This window comes from Colias philodice, chromosome 21 (assembly GCF_061535455.1).
Source record: "Colias philodice isolate Cphi_HAF_F1 chromosome 21, ilColPhil1 Martin Lab GWU primary, whole genome shotgun sequence".
In the NCBI taxonomy this organism is placed as follows: domain Eukaryota; kingdom Metazoa; phylum Arthropoda; class Insecta; order Lepidoptera; family Pieridae; genus Colias; species Colias philodice.
Genome location: NC_143106.1, coordinates 4424253 through 4449618, shown reverse-complemented (window position 1 = coordinate 4449618; position 25366 = coordinate 4424253). Strand labels below are relative to the sequence as shown.

At 34.5% G+C, this 25366-nt stretch overlaps 1 protein-coding gene across 1 annotated transcript; it reads right to left on the bottom strand.

Moving 5' to 3' along the window:
* Positions 1-773: 773 nt before the first annotated feature.
* LOC149478819 (alpha-tocopherol transfer protein-like) lies at positions 774-23777 on the bottom strand. The gene is made up of 8 exons (XM_089708935.1): positions 23700-23777; positions 21567-21745; positions 20937-21042; positions 4038-4197; positions 3351-3468; positions 2657-2791; positions 2139-2352; positions 774-1230 (listed from the first exon to the last, which is right to left on the bottom strand). The coding sequence occupies exons 2-8, from the start codon at positions 21621-21623 to the stop codon at positions 1076-1078; spliced, it is 945 nt and encodes a 314-aa protein (XP_089565061.1). The 5' UTR covers positions 21624-21745; positions 23700-23777; the 3' UTR covers positions 774-1075.
* Positions 23778-25366: the final 1589 nt, after the last annotated feature.

The following is a 25366-nucleotide window of genomic DNA, read 5'->3' as shown; positions in this document are numbered from 1 at the left end:
GGTAAGGATATTGCGTTACTAAAAGGAATAATCGTTTTTAATATCAACGAGTATTTAATTATACGCTTAGAAATTAAAATACAAATGTATTCTACTAAAATAAGAATAATTACGTCCATATCACAATGCCTAGTCTCATAACCTAATTAAAAACGAGAGTATTTGTAAAACTCAAATAATAAAAAGAATTATTTGCTCCAATATTAAACTTCCTTAATTACGTTTCGTAATGAAATTGTTAAGTTATTATTTTTCAGTTATCTATATTATTTCAAAACAAAGTTTAAGCCTGCGGCTTTACTTGTGTAAAATAAAAGTAGTAGTAATAGTATACCTATAATATTATATTTAAACTATATTTCTGGGGTCGAGGAAACGCATAACAATGGTAAAGCAAATAATACGGATTCAAATCCTGCTTAACAATCACTGTTTCCTTAAAGATTTTTAATACATTATATTCCAAATTACATTCGTAGTGAGTAAAATCATCCATTCATAAATTAAATAGTAGTAGAAAAACACAAGGTCTGTAAAGGAGCTGAGGGCGTTGAGGTGTGCTTTGGGCACTTTTTATTTGTTGGTAAAATGAATCAATACACTCGGAAAACTTAAAACTGTTCATTATAGCCTCTTTACTGAGATTTCGTATAATAATAAGTATGTTGTGTAAACGAGCGTATTGTATTGTCGAATTTACAAAGGCGTTACAAAATGAAATAAATACATTATTAATTATCATGTGTTATTATCATTATCATGTGTGTAGTTTAGTCTGCATTTTGAGAGAGCTACACATTACACAATTTTGTAGTTAAAGATTTTCTTGACTTTCTATATGATTGACGATAAATCTAATTTAAAGTAGTAAAAATATAACAATACATGTAGGATAGGATGATCGAACGATCGACGATCTAGTGATTTTGAATATATAGTATAATCGAAATAAGGTTTTTTAAATCATTTATAACACGCGGAACGTAAAAATTTAACAGCATGATTAATGAAGTCATCTTTCTATTATTTCAATAGGAACTTAAAACTATAACCGATATACAAAATACGATAAATATCAGTCAACAGTCAGCAATCGGAATGTGCCCGGCATCCCCGCATATTCTTCGTTGAATTTGTTTTCCGTTCGAAGCGACTCGTCCGTACCAGCGCTGTTTATGTGTTTAATATATTCCTTGTGTTCTTCTGTTGATAATATTTCTACCCATTCCTCTGTAAATAAAAAATAATATTTTTTGAACGTGGAAATGTAATAATTTGTAAACTGCTCAACAATTATTAATAGGCTGTGCTCTATTTAGTTACGTTGTTTATTTTATAAGTGACTTTTGGACATTGACTTATTTTGTGTAATGAATTATACAATACAAAAAAAAAACAATACTAGGTTTCCGCCCGCGGCTTCGCCCGCTTTCTCTAAAACCTTATAAATACTAAACATTCCTCTTGAATAACTCTATCTATTAAAAAACTGCATCAAAATCTGTTGCGTAGTTTTGAAAATTTAAGCATACAAAGGGACAGAGAAAGCAACTTTATTTTGTACTAAGTAGTGATGAGCCCTATAATAAAGTGATATCCATTTGTACATAAACTAAGAGCTTCCTTATTTAATAATTGTTTGAGAGACACTCTTAATCAAATGCTTAATTGATATTGCGTGGATATTACATCATAACATAAATCGAGCAGAACATTAGCTTTACAATTAAATGAGTCATTTAATTAATGTCCCAATCATTTGTAATAAACTGTTAATATTCATGTTCTACTAGCGCCGCGGCTTCGCTTGTACTAGGTACCTGTAATTATAGCCTACAGCACTCAGGGTACACTTATGCAAGATGGAAATTTTCAATAGGCCCTGGAAGGAATAGTACTTGAAATACTGGAGATAGCAAATTTTGTGAAAGAAAACATTCCTTTGTTTTTTAAAATAAATAGAACTGCATTTAGAGATTTTCAGTAAAATTTGCTAGCTCCATACTCCAGGGCCCATAGAAAGTTTCCACCCTGTATATCCAAAGGTGAAAGAATTTTTCTAATCGGTCCAGTTATTCCAAGGATAAGCTTTTTCATAATTATTTTAGTAGGTACCTATAGATATTGAAAATACAAACCAAAAAGTTCCTTCATAGACCGCTCATGGCCACCAAAGTCCACAGGTAGAACATCTTTGCCGATAATATCGTGTAGTTCATCGCAAGTCTTATGCACATGCATTCTACCAGCTATCTTTGGTTTCAATACTTGCTTGAATATTGTTAAGAGAGCGTCTATTGCTCTGGATTGTGATATAAAATGGATGCCCTTTATTTTCATTCCGTAGCCGTCCTGAAAAAGAGGGTTTTCATTTTGTATGTTAGAAGATTTTTTTGTAAATTTGGTTTATAAGTTATTGCAGACCAATATTTAAGTTTCAAAGACAGACAAATGAATGATTTTTTTTTTTGGTTTTTAGAAGCCTGGTCAAAAATAAACAATTTTGGTAGTTTTAAAAATTTGTATTTTGAGAATATTTTAAATGCTTTAATGTTTATTTCTACACATAGATTTCACGACTACTAAGCTTAAGAATTATTCAGTGTTTAAATTATTAAAATAAATACTAAATTGAACGACATAATTGATTCCTTACCATGAACAGGGCCATCACTTGCCGTATCTCCAGCAGATTTATTTTCGATATGTAATCTAACAGATTACACTCTGATAGGTCAGCAACCATTCGAAAACTACCAACGTAGTCATGATTTTTTGCGTATTCGGCCATCTGGAAATTAATTTGAGAGAAATATAAAAATTCTAATAACATTTATATATATATTTTGTATAATAAATGTAACTGAAAATAATAATGTAAAGAAAATTCAAAATTCTGGCTGAGAATATAGAGTCGCGCGTTTTCACTTAAAACAAACAAACTTACTTACTCTACTTATCGTTTAAAAAATATTTATCAATTAGGTACATTAATTTGGAGCATTTATGATAATAACATGAATTTGCAGATAGTTTTACAATCAAACAAAAAAAAATGGTTGCCTGTAAAGTCGGTTTTACGGGCGAAGATTTTACGTGACAACGTCTTTTTCTCGATCATAGTTGAGTGGGAGAGAGACGCAAGGCATTCGGCGGGCCTCTCTCTCGTTCGGTGACTCATCGTAACGTTACCGAGCGTTACACTTTTTCATAAGTGACTCCCAAGTCCCAGTCGCAACCTAATTTAAGACGTTGTCACGTCAAAATTTAGATTTTCAACTCCCTGCGTCTTGTCGGAGAGAAAAATAGAATTCATAAAAATAGAAAATAATATAGTTCAAACATCTTACTTGAATACAGAACTTAAAATATTTTGTGTAGGTAGCTGAATCACCAAATACATCAATGACTTTGGTAGCGAATACCCTGTAGTGCTCTTTTGTTAATTTTGGCAACATTGTTAAGTATCTGAAAATGAATAATATTTCAATATAGTAATAATAGGGAAATATTTTCGAAGCAAGATAATTATTAATCTTATTGTCAAATTATATCCGATATTTAATTAGTTGACTACATTTGGAGTGGTCTCTAAAAGGCACAAACGTTCAATGTAATCTTCTCTTATATATAAAAATGAATCGCAAAATGTGTTGGTAAGCGCATAACTCAAGAACGGCTGAACCGATTTCGTTAATTATTTTTTTATTATATTCCTTGAAGTACGAGGATGGTTCTTACGTAGAGAAAACGTAAATATGTACCACGGGCGAAGCCGGGGCGGACTGCTAGTTATTGAAAAAAATAAAATGCCTTGGATAATTAAAAAAAAAGTATCTAGGCAATAGCCTATTCGGTGGCCAGTTTATGACTCGTATTTTGCACTAATAATGTAAAAAAAGCTTTGATTGTAAGTGTAGTAAGAAAACTATTTCGAACATTCTTTCATCAGTTCTAATTCAAATAATTTCTAAATAGCATAGACTTTTTATAGTTTAAATTTCAGCTCATCCATGTTTAGTTAAAACAATATTTACATAGAATTCTCCAAATACGGTGCCAAGTCCTTTTTAACATCGTACGTGTCGAAAAACTGTGGCATCAACGTCCTCATGGTGCAGACTTTGTCGAATTGTTTCTTGGCGCGTTCCACTGATCCCTTTGTTCCTACTATTGATGTTTCAAGATAGAATTCCGCTGAAAAATAATAAATCTTCCGTAATATACATCTTATTATTTATCTATGTGAAATATAATATAATATATGACGGAAGAAAGGCCCAATGGCTATTTTTAAAAAGAGTGACGTCAGCAAATCTGACGTCACCATCATCAGAGCAGACGCTCATACTCGAAGTAGAACGCCTGTGGGTATTTTACTGCCTTTTTAATCTACGTCGAAATTATAGAGAGAGCTCCGAACGCTCCGACGGCCGGCGAGTGAATGTGTTCTGTGCCGTCGGTCGCTCGTATTTAAAGCAAACAATGACTCACAAGAATTAGTTTGAGTGTTGCCACTCGAATTTTTACAATGAATTTTCATCAGTTTTAACAAACATTAATTATTTCGTTAATTTAATTATTTCATTAGTGGTTGATTAATGAATCAACCACTTATTTAAAAAGATCAAAGTAAACTTCAGCTAGTTATAATTATTTAGTAGTTTGAGGGTAGTCGTTTATCGTCGTTGCGCCGACACGGCCATACTGACAGGCGGTGCGCGCTCTGCACCAGCCTCGTTGTAAATGTCTCGTTGTAAAAGCAGGTCACCAATGCGCTGGACTGACCAAGTGAAATCTGCTATAGGAATTTGTGTATCAGACTGCACCAGACAGTCTAGTAACAGGAAGACATGGCGGGAGATCGTGCGGAAAGCTGTGTCCGCCTCCACTACCAATGTGGATGTCTCAACGTGACCACGCCCACTCTGCCAAGAGTGAATCGACAAAGAAGAAGAGAACGATTCTCGGCGTATTTTGTGTCGGTTCTCGGAGAGTCTCGAAGGTTCTCGGAGAGTCTCGAAGGTTCTTGTAGATTTCTCGGAGGTTCTCGTAGATTTTAAGTCTAACACGGCCATACTGACAATCGTACGTCCTCGTACGCCTTTTCTCGTATTACAACACTACGGTAGTTCATCTCGGGATTTCAAAAACACACTGCCTCGGCCACACTGACCTTTCAGAATACTGAACACTCCACATGACAGACACAGTCCGTTCGCGTATCATGTGATCAACACCTACTCATTTGTGATATAGGCAGATTCTCGAAGGTTCTCGTAGATTTCTCGGAGGTTCTCGTAGATTAATGCTTATCACAAAGAGAGGCGCAGATAGCACGCACAATTCCTTCGATGAACTACACTCCCGTTACAATTATCCACGTAACAAACTTTTACTTTACACAACGCACGAAAAAACACAAACGCCAGTATGCCGATACAAAACTACGTAAACGTTAACATTTAAAAATAGAGAGCTTGAATTCTATCCCACTTCTGATGACGGAAGAAGGGGCCCAAAGGCTATTTTTAAAAAGAGTGACGTCAGCAATTCTGACGTCACCATCATCAGGGCAGGCGCTCATACTCGAAGTAGAACGCCTGTGGGTATTTTTACTGCCTTTTTAATCTACGTGGAAATTATAGAGAGAGCTCCGAACGCTCCGACGGCCGGCGAGTGAATGTGCTCTGTGCCGTCGGTCGCTCGTATTTAAAGCAAACAATGACTCACAAGAATTAGTTTGAGTGTTGCCACTCGAATTTTTACAATGAATTTTCATCAGTTTTAACAAACATTAATTATTTCGTTAATTTAATTATTTCATTAGTGGTTGATTAATGAATCAACCACTTATTTAAAAAGATCAAAGTAAACTTCAGCTAGTTATAATTATTTAGTAGTTTGAGGGTAGTCGTTTATCGTCGTTGCGCCGACATATATAAATGATTTTCTGTTAGTTTAAGGAAGGCTAATCCGATGTCAAAAAATTTATGGTGGTGAATAGGAGGATATTTACACAGTTGACAGATATAAGCCCCTGCGATGAAATTATGACATAAGCACTATTATAACTATAGTAGGGCTGTTACCTTTTTGATATTTAACCGACTTCAAAAATAAAGGAGGAGGTTATCAATTCGGCCTGTATATTTCTGTTTGCTTTTTTTACAGATGATTTTGTGGTAATTTTGAGATTAAAACCCGTTAAAATACAAAAATGGTGTACTTAGCCTAAATATGAATTTACAAGAAGAAACAATCCGAATAAATATACCTTGTAAAAGTAAATACTTTTTTTCAGTGCTATATTTCGAAATCTTGTTTTGTTATGGACGCCGAAGGCTATTTAATGTACCACCTAAATTATTTATAATGCTTGATATTTGTATGATACTCTTAACGATTTTAAATTTAACCTAGAAAAGTTTTATTCTTTACAAAATGACTTTATATGTCTACCTTCAACAATAAAATAATAATCGACTCAAATTAATGATTAACGCAACTAAACACAACCAATAGCGACCGTTACGTCCGAGAGCCCAACGCAAAGTGTGTCAAATCCGCTGTTCAGCTCATTTTTATAAACACCCACTCGGTTCGGGTTGCCAGTTGGGAATTAATTTATAACACGGCCGTTCCTGACAGTGCGGCGTCCTCGACCGCAGCATGACTTCTACCACTAGCAAGTAACATCAGATCCATCCAACCTGCTTGCTTCATCACATAAAGGAAACTTGTTAGCAATCAACCTAATTTCGCGTTATAGTCTGAAGCGTATATGTTATGCAGGGGAACGAAAAATGACCTTCATCTCTATTTTACCATTACCAGTGCCATGGACGCAAGCGTGCACTCAAGCGGCCATAGACAAGGTGTATTAAAAGGCAAATACTTATTACAGAATTAGATACCTTCAGACTTAACACGAATATAGATAAAACTCAAAATGTAATACACCGTCGTAACGACAGTGGCTCCAAGTGCTCTCATAAGCGACAACCTGTAAAAAAACAGAGACCCATACATTTTGCATGTTCTCTAAGTGGCCTAAACACATTAGCACCACAAAAATTTAAAACAGAGAGACCCATACCTTTTGTACGTTCTCTAGTGGTCTATAAACAATAGCACCACAAACTTTCAAAACAGAGACCCATACCCATGTATGTCCTCTAGTGGTCTATAAACAATAGCACCACAAACTTTCAAAACAGAGACCCATACCCATGTATGTCCTCTAGTGGTCTATAAACAATAGCACCACAAACTTTCAAAACAGAGACCCATACCCATGTATGTCCTCTAGTGGTCTATAAACAATAGCACCACAAACTTTCAAAACAGAGACCCATACCCATGTATGTCCTCTAGTGGTCTATAAACAATAGCACCACAAACTTTCAAAACAGAGACCCATACCCTCGTATGTTCTCTAAGTGGTCTATAAACAATAGCACCACAAACACAAAGTCTTCGACAGCAGCGGTGAGTGGCTACCGTCGTTCCTCGTTCACGCAGGCATCCCGGCGTCGTAGATTGGTTGCAAGCAGCCCGGAAGCCCGTTGTCAGCAACTGCAGTGGCGCAGTGGATGTACAGCGCACGTGCCATTGCCAGCGCACAGCACATCGTACCACTGGGAACCCTTGTTGCCTCCTTCAACACGTAGCATGTTGAGAACTGTCCCGTAGCACCTGTTATTATCATAGCAACTAGTTATTTTCTTAACAACTTTGCTTCCCCGACTCGGCCTAACCTGACCATGACTAATCAATAGCCCCAAGGTACTTAATGACTCCCGCTCACAGGACGCAACGGACGTTATTTCGCTACGGTTGAGATAATGTTCTTTCAACACTGAACAACTGAACTGAACAATAACTAATAAGCACTAAATTTAGATGGCAAACGGTCTAAAACGCGTGGCAATCCCAATTCTGATCTTAACGATTTTAAATTTAACCTAGAAAAGTTTTATTCTTTACAAAATGACTTTATATGTCTACCTTCAACAATAAAATAATAATCGACTCAAATTAATGATTAACGCAACTAAACACAACCAATAGCGACCGTTACGTCCGAGAGCCCAACGCAAAGTGTGTCAAATCCGCTGTTCAGCTCATTTTTATAAACACCCACTCGGTTCGGGTTGCCAGTTGGGAATTAATTTATAACAATACATAATATTATATTCAATAATAATTATTTTAAACCAGAATTAACAATACTTGTATGTAGGTATACCTACTAAATTATTTTTAAAACGATAAATTAAATTAAATTAAAAAACACAAAATATGCAAAAATACATTAAAATTATTATTATACGAGCATAGAACCTCCACCTTTTTATTTTAGGATGAAAAAGAAAATAGTTTGACAGGCTTAGTGCTTGACAAAGTGGTAAAGTCACGTATCGATAAAAATACAATAATTATAATATCTATCTTTTTCTTCCCTAATATTTACGTAATTATGCACATAAATTTAAACAAGATTTTTTTAAGGTTTCCATTTTTTTAGATTTTCGTGCTCTTCTAGATTGCGTAAAAAATAGATGCGATCTTTAAAACAGACTGGACTCCTAATAGGTACTATTTGTAGCTATCATTTTGGTAGAAAATATGTCAACATAATTTAAAACTCATACTGCCATATCTATAGGAATTAAAAAAGAGTCTCTTTTTAACTTATAGTCAGATACGGTATTTACAAATATATTTATTGAAAGGGCTACAAACTGAAACAATCGATATTTATTTAATGTGAAATGACATCACTTTAAACTTTTTTCTATACTATGTATCTTTGTCATTCAAAATCTGTGGATGTGTCACCCGCTACTATCGATCCCTCTCAATACCCTCGTAAACACGCTTGATGGGGGGGAGCCATTTCGAACATTTTGTATGAAGTTTCCTTACTGTATGTATATGTATATTGTGATATTTATAAGCAGTCTGTCTACCCGAGTAGCACCTAGTTTAGTTTTTACGATTTAAGGTTATTTTTTTCAGTGTTTATAGATATCAAGGAATCAGGAGGTAATATTTGTGAGTTTTTTTGAATGGAGATAATTTGTTAAAAGAACAAGTATCTAGGTAATTATTGTAAAAAAAACAGTTTCAATTTTGAAAATTAACTGTTATGCTTTGTCAAAAATAAAGTACGAATTATAACATCTTCGCATATACGAAAATTTATTAAGAGAGTATAATAGTTCTATTACTTATACTGTCATGAGTTTAGTTCATAGTAATCATATAGTAATACTAAAGAAAATGTTTAATGAATATGTTTAAACAATGTTGGCATAAATCAAATCTAGAACGTCCTGATAAAATCGGTATTACATCAAACAAAATATAATGTTCCCACTGCGGCACAAAATGTGTATATTTGAAAAGCCTTTGTAATAATATATTCTAAGATGGGCGAGAAAAATCAGATTATTGGTCGATCGGTTGAAGATGTCGTATCGTCAATAAATTGGGTCGCCTAAGATCGGACGCATTTGCCGAAAATTTTATACGTACTGTATTTTTTATTTTATTTCTCATGATTCGATGTCGTTTTTCTGTTGCGGTCAACTGTAAATTGATGACAAAGAAATATTGTTTAACCCCAAATTTTTTGGTTTGCGTAGATGCTATCTATCTAAGCAAATTTAGAGCCTAAAAAGCAGACTTTTTTCGACTTACCATAGTGAAGAAAATAACAGTTCGGCCGAAGATCGGACTATGTAGTATCTTCACTTCTATGCGTTTAATAATAATGTTCACATTAGGAAAACATCCGGACTTACGTCCATACATTGAGCATCAATGATTGAGTCAGGAAATTCCTCAAAAAATTTGACAAAGAAGTTTTTTTTATTATTGCGTTTTTTTAGTCCGGTCTTCCCTCCTCATCCTAATTAAGTTTCTCAAACTTTTATCCTCCGTGTTCTAGGACTAAATAATGAAAATGTACCTAAGGTCTGATAGTCATAGCGTCATTGGATAGTTAAATATATTAAAAGTTAATAATTATTGCGCATTATTGCATAAGGCGCAGTCAAGAGCTAAACTTCGGTCCGATCTTCGGCATTGGGAGGGAAGATCGGATCTTGGGTTGTGAACGTCCTAGGCGTAATCAAAGTATACAGATGGAAAGAGGATTCGCTAATTCTGCCCCAAAATAATTAATTACATTATTTCAATGAAAGTACTCTCCACAATGAGCCATCAAAATTTTGTAGGTAAGATCGGATCGACGATTTTCGCCACAAAATACACCTTTTCTGCTGAATCACCTGTGTACACGTCCCGTCTGGTCCCTGGCCGGCCGCAGAGTGAAGAGAGGGGCAGAACAAAATGGCGGATCTAGTAGTGTTGGCAGCAGTAGAGAATATTGCCTAGTTTGCGAGTTATTCCATGCATCCGATCTTATGTCACATCCGATCTTAGGCGACCCAACCTTATTAATAGCACTCATTGTTATTAAATAAATTACTTTTTTATTCATGTTTGATGTGTATGATAGAGCAAAATAATAATCCGTAGACAATCATTACTATTACGACGTAGCATGTAAGAATAATATAAATGATATATAATATTATGATTATTACCTATTGTATATTAATTATTAATGGTATTTTTTTGTCGAATATGTAATGAAACTCAATAATATTACCATTTTACGAACATTATGAATAGGTATATAAAAATTGTAATTTTGTTCATATGAAAATCCCATCAATTACAAAATCGAGTTAATCTCAAGTTGAAAACAATAACAATACTAATTGTTACAAGTAAAAACTATTTATTAAAACAACAATATATTATGTTGCTTAATTTTGCAGATGTAAGCATAGGTACTTGAAGATCTATGAGCCACTACAACAGCTATGACAGATACATATATACCTATCTCATAGAAAGTAAATATCTAGTTCTAGTACATAGTACATAAATATATCTATGGCAAAGAAATATTTTTGACGTGACAACGTCTTATTATTCGATAGAGCCGCGTGCACGCACGAAAAAACAGGACTCATGCGGCGTTACCTCGCTCTGAGGCGTTCCATGTAAGGCTTGAAGTGCGAGCGAGAGCGCGGAACGAACGACAAAGAAGCACAATCGGACGTTGTCACGTTCAACCTGTGCGTTCAACTATCGTCAGTAAACCGACTTTACAGACAACCAATTTTTTTTGACGTGACAACGTCTTATAATTCGATAGCCGGCTGCACGCACGAAAAAACATGACTCATGCGGCGTTACCTCGCGCTCTGAGGCGTTCCGTAAGGCTTGAAGTGCAAGCGAGAGCGCGGAACGAGCGACAAAGCAGCACAATCGGCCGTTGTCATGTTCAACTATCGTCAGTAAACCGACTGTACAGACAACCAATTTTTTACAAAATAATAATGACATTGGATTTCATCACAAGGAGAAGTATTCAAAACAATAAAACGATTAGTTATTCTGTGTAACTAGCTTATCCTTGACCATTTTAGTTCTCATACACCGATTACCGGTTAATTATTAATAATCAAAACAACACGCGATTAAAAATATTTCAATTCATGCTTTTTGTCTCTAGTTCAGAGGCATTTTTTACCCGACTACGGCAAAGCAAAAGGAGGGTTATAATTTTGACAGGCTATGTATGTATGTATGTTCATCTGTTCCCTCGTAACTTCTAAACTACTTATCAGAATTCGACAAATGACACATCATTAGAAGCCTCTTAATTGTCCGCTGGTCCGCATTTTACCATTTTACACATTATGAAGTAAAAGCTCACCCTCAAGTATCAAGCAGGGTCAGTCCAAGTACATTCATCGCAGTATGGCGGTACGGACCCCGTCCTCGATATTCGGCACCATATACACACAGAGATACCTCTACGCTCCATCTAACTATTCCACATTCATGCGATGGATTGTTCTCCAATGACAGATGAGCGCAAAAACTCAGCAATTGGCACAAGTATCCAATTATCTAAATATTAGGCACGTATAATCTTGAGACTTGAATATTGAACTTTGAACAGATTTTTTTGTGAAGATCCATACGATAACTGGTTTTGATTTTTTTCTTGAAATGTTTTTATCCGCATGTTATTGAATGATCTAGCCATGTTTTATTTATGTAGACAGGATAGTTAAAGGCTTGTGTTATGAATGATGTCATTTAATTGCAAATTTTAATTTTATTCATAACAGTCGTTATTTGCTTTCAATGACTATATATTTTACGTTTTACCCGACTACGGCAAAGCAAAAGGAGGGTTATGATTTTGATAGGCTATATATGTATGTATGTAGGTATATGTATGTATGTTCATCTGTTCCCTCGTAACTTCTAAACTACTTATCAGAATTCGACAAATGACATATCATTAGAAGCGTCTTAATTGTTCGCTGGTTATAGGCTATAATATGGGGTTTCACAAAATCTAATGTGGCGCACTCTAGCGGACAAAACATACAGAGTAAAAAAATAAAGTTAAGATAAATATGCCGTGTTTGGTATCATTTGAAAGCGCTTTACTTGTACATTTGAATATATATGTATATTACTAGCATTTGCTTGTGACTTTACCTGTATTCATGGGCTGATTGCATATAATTCACATCTTTTCGTTCATAGCTTCTTTACTACTTATCAGAATAATGTTGGTTATGACTTATGAGCTATAACCACTGTTTAGTTGTTTACTCATAGGTTGAAGTTACAATGTTCGGCCAACAGATGCCGCTAGGTGTATTCACTCGCATATTAACTCGCGCTATAGAAATACTTTTAATATTTCATAAGTATTTTTCTGGTTATATGAAATATAGTTTGGTTTTTTACAAGTGTGTGAGTGTTTTAATTCAGTGATCCCTTAGTGATTCTACATTGGTGCCGAAACCCCGGAATTGGACTTTGGACTGGTAAATTGTGGACTTAGAATAATTTGCAGTGATTAAAGACTTAGAAAATTTACGAACATTTCTTCAAACACTTAGAATATTTTCTGGACTTAGTAAATTTTGCATTTCTGGACTTAGTAAATTTTGCAGTGATCCGACACTTAGAAAATTTTGCAATAATTTCATGGACACTTAGAAAAATTTCGATGTCTGTGCTTGGGACTTAGAATTTTTCATCGAGTTTATGTCAAGGACTTAGAATTTTTTCGTCGAGTATATTTTGAACTTAGAAGATTTCTTATACTTTGCTTGTCACATAGAAGATTGCATTTTGGACAAATATGGAAGCACATATGTCAATTCAATATGACCTTTTTGAGAAATTGAAGAAGGCGGAACTGAACTTCCGGAAGTCACCAAAGGAAAGAATTAAACCATCATATATTGAGACTCGTTTAGAGAATTTGGAAGACTTATGGAGAGAATTTAAAGCTGGTCATCGGAAGATTATTGCTTCAATATCTGCAGCGGAAAAGCCTAAGACTAAGTATTTCTCGGATGATTTATATGAAGAATTTGAGGAATTCTACACAACATTTAAATGTGTCTTGAAGGATGCCTGTGCAATTGTACCTAAAAGCAATAATAATATTCCTAGTGTAACTAAAGATGAAGTGAAACTTCCCACCATACAGCTACAAACATTCAGTGGAAAGTATGAAGATTGGCAAGCGTTTCATGACATGCACATTTCTATTGTTCAGAATAATGCATCTTTGAGCAATGTTGAAAAATTTCATTATTTGAAATCCAGTTTAACCGGAGAAGCTGCAACTTATTTGAATAATTATGCTACAACGGATCAAAATTATTTGGAAGCCTGGAAACAATTGGTGAAACGTTATGACAATAAGAAATATAATGTTAATACTGTTATGAAAAGGCTTTTTTCACAAAAGAAGATAACGCATGAGATTTCAACTGGATTGAAGAGTTTAATTGATACTACATCATCTTGTTTAACGTCACTGTACAACATGAAAATTAAAACTGATAATTGGGATACATTTATCGTCTATTCTGTTGTTACTCGGTTGGATGCGGAAACTCACAGATTATGGGAGAATCATGACAGTCAATTGAATCCAGAGGAATTGGCTACTTGGTCACAACTTTTATCCTTCTTGGAGACAAGGTTTAGAACTTTGGAAAAGTTTGAAGCTATAAAGCATACACCAAAGTCTCAGCAGACTACTCCCGTTGTTAAACATAAATCTTTTCATAGTTCCATTCAACATAAGGAAGCTGCTGACAACATTTGTGCATTGTGTGAAGGGTCACATTTTATATACAGCTGTAAAAGCTTTCTTCAGCAGCCAGTGAATGCCCGTCAAAGCACAGTAGAAAACAAAAGATTATGTTTCAATTGCCTCTCATCTACTCACACTGTTAAGAAATGCCGCCATTCAACCTGCTGTAAAAAATGTGGAAGGCGACATCATTCGCTGCTTCATCGCGAAAGGGATAATGCGCAAGAGATTCTTACGCATAATCAGCACTCACAGAACCAGGACAAATCATCCCCATCAAACTCATCAACTGAGACTAAGATTTCAGCCCATTTTTCGAAAGTGAACCCCGTTCCATTGTCAACTGACATTCATGTGTCAGCCCATACCACTAGAGATAGTCATCATGATGTGGTTCTCGCCACAGCTATAATCAAAGCGTATTCTAGAAATGGTGTTAAACATATAGTGAGAGCGTTGCTTGATCAAGGCTCACAAGCATCGTTCATTTCTGAGAAAACTGTACAATTACTTGGACTTCCACGCATTCCCATAAATGGTTTGGTGTCAGGTCTTGGTGAGGGTTTATCTAGGAGTAAATACATGGTGTCATTATTCATTGAATCGTATCACAACCCGTCTACCACAATCCAAGTAAATGCTCACGTTTTAAGTTCGTTGACTACTCATATTCCATCTCATAGATTGCATACGCCCAGTTGGCCAGATGTACCTCTTACATTGGCTGACCCAAGTTATAATATTCCAGGTAAAATAGACGTTCTTTTAGGAGCGGATATTTACAGTGAAATTTTACTCAATGGTGTGCTTAAAAATTCACAGGGTCTAGTAGCGCAAGAAACTACATTAGGATGGATTTTATCGGGTAAGCTTCCACAAAGTTCAGAAAGATTAACAAATAGAAGTATAACTATGCATGTTCAAGAGAGAAGCGACGAGCTTTTAAAGAAGTTTTTTGAAATGGAAGCAGAACCAGACAGTATAGAAAGAAAATTATCGCCAAGTGAAATAAAGTGTGAAGAGTTATATGACGCAACAACTACGAGAAATTCAGACGGAAGATTTGTAGTTAAGCTACCATTCACTAGTGATGATCCTCAATGCATGTATGGAAATTCAAAAGACATAGCAGTAAGAAAATTGAAAGCGTTAGAAAGAAGACTTAAACAAAATTTAGAATTATACGAAGATTACCGAAAAGTTTTAGGTGAATATTTGGAACTAAATCATATGATAGAAATTAAAGAGACAGATATCAATAACCCCAAGGCAGTTTATTTACCTCATCACGCTGTAGTAAGGAAGGAAAAGGACACTACTAAGGTGAGAGTCGTATTTAATGCATCATCGAAAGGTGTCAATGATGTATCTTTAAACGACGATCTGCACATAGGTCCTAAACTACAGCAAGATTTGAGACATCTGCTTATGAGGTGGAGAACTCATCGTGTATGTATCATAGGTGATTTGGTTAAGATGTATCGACAAATATTGGTGAAAGACGAAGACACCAACTATCAAAGGATCGTGTGGAGAAATGACTCAAATCAACCAATCAAGCATTATAAATTATTGACCTTAACTTTTGGAACTGCTTGTGCTCCTTATTTAGCAGTTAAGACATTACAGACATTAGCAAAACAAGAGCAGCTCAGGTTCCCTACTGCATCGGATATTACTCAGCGTGATTTTTACATCGACGACTTAATGACCGGATGCGAAAATCTAGATGAAGCTTTACACATATACGATGAAATGAATAGTCTAATGAAGTCTGGTGGTTTTCAAATGCAAAAGTGGAGTAGCAATGACACCAACTTTCTAAGTAAAATTGGTAAAGATAAAATGAGTGATGATTCCGTACGCATCAAATCAGATAATCAATTTAAAGTTCTCGGATTATCTTGGAATAGAGAGACTGATAATTTCGAATATACAATTAATTTACCAGATGGTCAACATCCTGTAACGAAGCGCCAAATATTATCTGATATAGCTCGATTATATGATCCGATAGGTTGGATAGCACCGGTAGTAGTTAAAGCAAAGATATTTATACAGAAGGTATGGAAAGCAGGATTAGACTGGGATGCAAATTTGACAGAAGACCTATTGATAGAATGGACTAATTTCAGGAAAGAGTTGAATGATCTAAAGAATATCGTAATTCCACGCTGGCTTAATACAAGCAAAGATTGCGATATGGAGCTACACGCATTTTCGGATGCTTCTAAAGCTGCATACGCAGCAGCAATTTATCTACGAGTTGTTAATAAACTTGACAAATCTGTGCATGTTACCTTAATCACAGCGAAGACTAAAGTTGCACCTATCGACAAAGAAATATCCATTCCACGATTAGAGCTCTGCGGTGCGACACTTGCAGCTAAACTCGTGTCTGAGGTCGCTCAAGTCATGGGTATAATTAAAGAAAATACTTACGCTTGGACGGATTCAACTGTAGTCCTTGCATGGTTGAAAGGTCACTCATCTCGTTGGGCTACATTTGTGAGCAATAGAGTATCGACAATACTTACCATTTTAGATTATAATCAGTGGGGACATGTACCTTCGGAATCGAATCCAGCGGACTGCGCCTCTCGTGGTCTTAAATCTACAGAATTAAAGGATTACTCACTTTGGTGGAAGGGTCCTGACTGGTTGTGTAATTCTACAATTGATATCGATCAACCGATTATACCAGATACAGAAGAAGAAAGAAATACTAAATCATTTTGTGTTCAACATCAGAAGGAAGAAGATTTTGAGTGGATTAGATTTTCGTCGTTGTTTAAAATGTTGAGAGTCATGGCATGGTGTCGTAGAATTTTTAATAGAGAAAAATCTAAATTACCGAAGTACTTAACATCTAATGAATTGAACGAGGCTTTATTTATGTGTATCAAACAAGTTCAACACCATGAATTTGCTGAAGATATAAAACATCTGTCATCAAAAGGCTACGTTACAAAGAAGAGCATTCTTCACAAACTCACACCTTTTTTGGACGAAAAAGGTATTGTGCGAGTTGGTGGAAGAATTAAACAACATCCTATTATTATTCCCGGAAGAAGTCATTTGGCTACACTAATAATTTCGGATACTCACAGTCGTACTCTCCATGGAGGCCCTCAACTCATGCTCAATGTTATTAGAGCAAAATATTGGATTCTACGAGCACGAGACCGTGTCAAAAAATTCTATAGAAGTTGTATCACATGTTTACGTCATTCTAAAGCTCAGAAAACGCAAATAATGGGTGAACTCCCAGATGTTCGATTAAATCCGAGCAAACCGTTTAGATCTGCCGGAGTTGATTACGCTGGCCCTATATTAATGCGTTTCTCTCCAGGTCGTGGTTCCAAAGCCTATAAAGGGTACATTTGTATTTTCGTGTGCATGGTGACCCGAGCTATTCATTTGGAAGCAGTTTCTGATTTGACGGCAAAAGGATTTATAGCTGCATTCCGAAGATTTACATCAAGGCGAGGTCACTGCCAGGATTTATATAGCGACAATGCTACCAATTTTGTAGGAGCAGACAAACTCTTGCAAAGCATGTTACGGGAGGCACGTAAAGAAAATCCCAATGAATTGGTGGATTTGTTGTCTTACGAATCTACGACGTGGCATTACATCCCTCCATATTCGCCAAATTTTGGTGGATTGTGGGAGGCAGGGGTACGATGCGTTAAAACACATTTGCGTAAGGTCATAGGTGATAGTACGTTAACCTACGAGGAACTTACTACTGTACTTCACCAAATCGAAGCTTGCTTAAACTCGCGTCCTATTACTTTACTTAATGACAATCCAGACGATCCCCTACCCCTGACACCAGGCCATTTTCTAGTCGGAGAACCGCTCATTAATATCCCAGATGAAAATCATCTTGTCCAAAACATATCTCATCTAGAAAGGTGGAAAACAGTACAGAAAATGGTTAATGAATTTTGGACAAGATGGTCCAAAGAATATTTAGTAACGATGGCCCATCGTCAAAAATGGACCACTAAAACGCCTGAACCAAATATTGGCGATATTGTTGTTTTAAGAGATGAACAGCTGCCGCCTTGTAAATGGGCATTAGGTAAAATCGTCGACAAACACCCGGGCCCAGATAAAATCACTCGTGTAGTTACTGTGAAATGTAAGAACGGTCTATTTAAACGCGCTTTAAGTAAAGTTTGTGTATTGCCTAAATGATTATTTTTTTGTATCCAAGTTGTTTCACGGTGGGCGGCAGATCTGAGCACGTCTTATAAGTTTTTTTTGTTTTACATTAGGTAATGTTGAGAAGTTATTTTCGTTTTTATTTTTTACTTTTATTATTTATACTTTTGTATTGTATCGAGTAATAGATCTGTTCACAGAGAATGTATTGTAGTGTTAAGACCGTAACTTCATTTTTCTTTGTATAATTTGTTCACATAGAAGTATTAATGTATAATGTTGATAAGGAGGACAAGTCCTCGGTGGGCGGAATGTTTAGTTGTTTACTCATAGGTTGAAGTTACAATGTTCGGCCAACAGATGCCGCTAGGTGTATTCACTCGCATATTAACTCGCGCTATAGAAATACTTTTAATATTTCATAAGTATTTTTCTGGTTATATGAAATATAGTTTGGTTTTTTACAAGTGTGTGAGTGTTTTAATTCAGTGATCCCTTAGTGATTCTACAACCACCAAATATATATGTCACCAAATTTAGTATTGCGCCCTCTAGCGGACAAAAAGTTGTATGTTAATATAAAATTAAAATAAATATACCGTGTTTGGTATCACTTGAAAGAGCTTCACGAGTATTTTTAGATCATCAATTTAACTTTTGTTAATATTATGCGCCACAAATACACTTTAAGACCAAAATAGTACAAATAATAAAAAGTAAAAAAACTAAAACCCAACTACGACAAAAAACGGCGCTGAAAAAGGATAAAAAAAGGTTTTCAGAATATTGAACTGAACAAAGTTGCTAATGTAGTTGCAAGTAAATGGACACAGTAGACTCTACCAAGATGCCTTCGTTGTAAATTGACAATAATGTCATACAATAATATTCTGAAGTATACAATATTCCACTGTAGAGATAAATTGTCATGTTTTGAAAGGCGTAGTCACACGTTACATATACCTATCTACCGTAGCACTTTGACAACGTGTGACTGCGGTTTGTTCAGCAACTTTGTTCAGTTCAGTATTCTGAAAATCTTGTTTTATCCTTTTTCAGCGCCGTTTTTTGTCGTAGTTGGGTTTTAGTTTTTTTACTTTTTATTATTGCCTTGTAGGGGAATTCCCGATGTGGTTTGGAAATTTTAGAATACCGCTTTAGAGGATCGTTTCTTAGTAGGTAACGTAAAAGGTATCGTATGAAAATATACATTCACATTATGACCCCGTCTTTCGAAGATACCCCAATGCACCTTAAATTAGGCGCGATTGTTTAAATGTATCCTACTATTATTATAAACGGGAAAGTTTGTAAGTATGGATGGATGGATGTTTGTTACTCGTACTCTTTCATGCAAATATTACTGAATCGATTACAATGAAATTTGCTATGTAGGTAGGTGCAAATCCAGAATAAGACATAGACTAAATTTTATCCCGGAAATCCCACAGGAACGGGAACAATGCGGATTTTTTTAAAACGCGGGTGAAGCCGCAGGCGAAAGTCTAGTTTTAATATAATTTATTTATTTCAAATTACTATACTTTTTCAAATATTTCAATCAATTAATTTACTATCTATGCAGTTTTCTGATCCTCGAGAATTAGTTTCATGATTAATCATTTAAATATGGTAGAAAAGAAGTAATACTAAGTGGATTAAAATATAATTCCTGATACGTTTATGATTAAATCGAGTGATTAGTTTTGTATTTGATAACGAATTCGGCCGTTTATAATGTTTTTATACATCATCGATATATGTATAATGATAAATATATATCGTTTTTTTTTTGTTACCGGCAAAGATACAGATTAATTAGATAAGTTTAATTATTTTTAAATCTCTATATTCTGTAAATTTTCATGAGTCTTCAATCGGTATTAATATATCACACATTCAGAACTGTTTGTAAATTTTCATGAATCCCCAAACGGTTTTAACATAATATTATGATACACTAGCTTACCGCGGCTTCGCCCGCTTTGTCTAAAACCCAATAAATTATATATTAAAACCTTCCTCTTGAATCACTCTATCTATTAAAAAACCGCATCAAAATCCGTTGTGTAGTTTTGAAGATTTAAGCATACAAAGGGACATAGGGACAAAGAAAGCGACTTTGTTTTATACTAGTACTACTATATAGTGAATAGTGATTCTTGCTAAAGTATGGGTTATTCTGAGTGTTTATCGATTAGTATATAAGATAGATATCGATTAGTCATATAAAAATAGGATTTGAATTCTTAAGATAAGATCGGTATTTTTGTACTAATAGTCATACAAATTACATTTATATAAATCACACCATTTCACATGAATTTGTATGATTAAAGTTATTACCGGATACTTAAATAAGAAATTGTTACAATCTTTTTAAAATAATATTTTCATAAATTTGAATCGAAACTATTGAACATTTATTTAGAACTCTACATATTATGAAACATTATTAAAATAATTCACATAACACCCGAGATGCAGAAATTATTACTTAGTTTATGAAAAAGGTAGAACTAAAACATTGACTTACGAAAATCTTTCTTTATCAAATGCGGTTGTTTGAGCAGCCATTCCTTCAAAAGATTTACCGCTCTTTTCATTTCACCTGGCTTCTCCATATTTATTTCTTTACGAACCTGTAAACGTATTTTTTATTTGTTAAAAAGTAAATTAATGATTTAGCTGAATGTATGTAGTAAATGAGATAAAGGATTATTTTTTATTGCAGCTAAAAGAGCTTCGTAAAACAATTTATTAATCTAAATTAATAATAAATCAAAACTCTTATAGATCCCAAATTAGTGTGTAATATTAACAAATACCTATTTAATATAAAAGAAAGCCGTATAACTTTAATAGGGCTAAACGCATCTTTATATGATATTCTTGCGCGTTTGCTGTACATGTAAATGATGCTGATAATGATTACTTAACAGTAATTATTATTTTCTTGGCAATCATTATTTCTTCTATATAAAAAACAATATTAATCGATCATTGTATTAGACTTTACATTTATTCATTATAATAGAAGCACATGCAACATTTATATCGAATCTAACGCGTAATTAAATATTATTATGATCATTGAATTGGCATCAATTATTACAATCGAAACTTTTAAAAACGAGGATATAAAAAATTTAAATATTTCCCTTACCTGATACAATGTGTCAGGGTATAGTTCCAAAAACCTGTCCTTCGGGATAAAATCCATAATTGTAACTCTTTGATCACTGCACAAACACCGTCTTTTGTTATATTATAATAATATATTATGTATTTTGAATAATTTATTACTCAGATACTGTTCAACTCGCACTGCCATTAAATCGTAACCTATAATGAACATATGATTATATGCATTGTGTATTTATATCAGAAGATCGATTATAACTATCCAGTAGTTATGTCGCCGTCATCCGGTTGAATCTGCTATTTGATTGAATGACTAGCGCGTTCATTGAATGACGACAGAATTTACTTTTTCTAAACGTCCACAAGAAGAAAGTTGCGAAGCGTGGGTCCTATTTCTGTGTAGTAAAAAAATACACGAATCTTACCTAACCCACTCCCATATCTAAAGCGGGTGATCCACTGGCGAGCCGACGAGCCGACGGTTTAGATCGTTGACTCGTTGGCTCGTCGACTCGCGTTGGTGATCCATTAGCGTACCAAACAGTTTACTCTCATCGTTGGCGAAGTCATGGCGTGTTACTTTGGGGTACTTTTAAATCAGGAGAAAGAACAAAAAAAGAAGAAAAGACGCAGATATTGAATGGTGTTTTTAATATCAGATATTGTACCGTTGGGATCATTTTTTTGGTAGATCTCTAAAAGTTTATTGTACGCGGAAGTTTTTAGCAATTTATTTTTATAGTCTCTGCTGATGTACTTCCATAGACAATCATGTTCCTAAAAACATTTTATAAATTCCGACACAAACTCGCGACGAAACGAGCATAAATCCATTTTTGTAGCTAGACGCAGCGCGTGCGGTCTACACGAAAGTCGCAAAAAGACTGTAGGCTCGCCGGCTCGCCTGATCCACTGGCGATTTTCTGGACAGCGGACTTCGAATTTCAAGCATGCACAACGAGCCAGCGAGCAAATTCGCCGTTCTTTAAGTCCGCAGACTTTTAAGTGCTCCATTGGCGGTTTAGACCTTTGGCTCGCGAGTTCGTTAGCGTACCAGCGGTTTTGCTCGCCAGTGGATCACCCGCTTAAACCAACGAATATACTAAATGATGTTCGATGTTCAATCAAGACGTTGAACGTTTAACAACTGGGCGAGTTGTCCTTTAGTCATTCAATTAAATGTTGTCATATTATATTGAAATCCCATTCAATCAAATAGCAAATTCAACCAAATGACTGCGACAGATACATTTTGGTACTTGCACAATGTTTAACGCTTTGTCTGTTCAATGTAGGGACAAGAGTAAAAATAAATTTGTGTTAAAACTCGTTTCATTAAATGTCGTATTCTTTTGTCAATATAAAATGCAATCTCGGTTCATTTTGCAAAGCCTTTTTAGATCTTTATTTTATTTATAGATTTTTCGGAATTTTTGCAATTACTGTGGCCAAGGATTCATATTGTATTAAATTACAAAAAAAAAATGAGAATTTTTGTCGTTTTTGGAACGTCCGTTAAAATTGGATCTGTCTGCAATGTTGTTAAATAAAGTAACGTAGAATATTGTAATTACACATAGATAGTACCTAGGTACCTATATAATTAATATGCTTGTTTGCTGTCTTGAATTGACAAGACCTATAATTAATTGGAACATAAATGTAATAAAAACATGGTTCGAAGTGTATAATATATCTTAATACATATATATAAATCTCGTGTCACAATGTTTGTCCTCAATGGACTTCAAACCACTTAACCGATTATGTATAATAAAATTCGCACACCATGTGCACTGTGCAGTTCGATCCAACTTGAGAGATAGGATAGTTTAAACATGTAGGTACCTCAGGCGAAGCCGGGGCGCGGGCGGACCGCTAGTTATTGTATAAGTTAGTTTCATCCAATAAATGTTATGAAGATTATGTACACAAGGAACTATTTTTTATAGATATTCAATAGATAAACATATTGTTTGATAAAGAAAAAGATTAGGCTTAAATTTTCGTGGATTTATTTAGTTTCGTATTTTTAAAGTAATTATTAGAAATAGCATAACTACTAGCCCCTAGGTATGATAAAAAAAATAAACCTTAAATTAAATACATTGAAATATAGGTACTTATTAATTCATTTTTTATATTAAAAACTTACCCCAATATGATTTTCCCGTACATTTATTAAAACATTTTACCGACACGTTCACGACCTTGTCCAAGCAAACTATGCGATATATCTCATAGATAACATTATATTTATTATCTTTATGCGTCTCACACAATCAGGACATATTTTTGTCCAACCGATAAAATGTATTAAATTATCAGTTTCCGTGTACTACAAGATCCTAAAATTTTGTAAATTACGTAAAATTTTACGTGAATGTGTAGGTCATTGACTCGCACCAAGAATTCGACTCTCATTATCATTTCGTTGCAAACAAGAAAAGTACTTGCTCAGTATTTATGCCGTTCAAAAACTGTTTAATATTTTCACTTTTCATTTAGGTGTTACACGCATTATTTATATCTATCTACCTATAAAGCTGAAGAGTTTTTTGGTTGTTTGAACGCGCTAATCTCAGGAACTACTGGTTCGATTTGAAAAAATTATTTCAATGTTAGATAGCCCATTTATTGAAGAAGGCTATAAGGCCTGCATATATCATTACGCTATAAAAGAAGCGGAGCCACGCGGGTGAAACCGCGAAGCGCAGCTAGTACCTAAGTAAGTAAGGAGTATAATAAGGTATGCTTAATTAATATTCTAAATAATTGAGACTTCGGAATAAACAAGACTACGATAAATTGAAGAGAAATATAATGTTCTGAATAAAAGTTTATTACAGAAAAAGCAGAAAAGTAATTGCAGTAATTGCATTTTATGAATTTCAAACTTATAAAAACAAATATAATTTAATTATAAGAATAATTATGAAAAAAAAATAAAATTTAAAATAAAACTTATAGCAAATAGCCTTCCTCGATAAATGGGCTATCTAACACCGAAAGAATTTTCAAATCGAACCAGTAGTTCGTCTCAATAAAATATTTATGAAGACACAAATGTAAGTGATGTTAATATAATAAAGATGAATAAAATAAATAAAGTTTGGAAAATCCAAAAGTGCACGACTCATAATGCTCATTTAATTATGAAATATAAAAAAAAAAACTTATTGTAGTTTTCGTTTTTTATTAATTGCAATTTTAGAAATAGAATTGTTTCTGAATGATAACAATATTAAAATATTTTGTGTAACAGAACATTGGCTTAAACAATGTCAGTCGTTAGTAAATATTGAAAATTACAAATTAAAAAGTATATACTTTAGGACACAGGCTATTCACGGAGGTTCTGTTATTTTTGTACATGATAGTGTAAAATGTAAAGAACGAACTGACATTGTTAGTCTTTCTGTAGAACGGACCATTGAACTGTCCTGTGTGGAGCTGGAGCGTTATATTATTGTTTGCGCTTATAGACCCCCTTCCAGTGACTATAATATGTTTGAGACAGTCATGGAAGAAATATTAAAGCGTCTAAGCAGGAGTAAAAAAAAAGTTATAGTATGTGGTGATTTTAATATTGATTTACTTTTACAAACACAAACGGCTACTCGAATTGTTAATTTGTTTCAGTCATTTAATCTATATAAACTTTTTAACGAACCCACACGAATTACACCTACTTCTGCAACTTGTATTGATAATATATACTGTGACTGCATCTGTTTAGAGAAAAATATTCTCAATACATTGACTTCGGATCACTGTGGCCAGAAAGTAGTTTTTGAATGGGATTGCATACCTACATTTAAA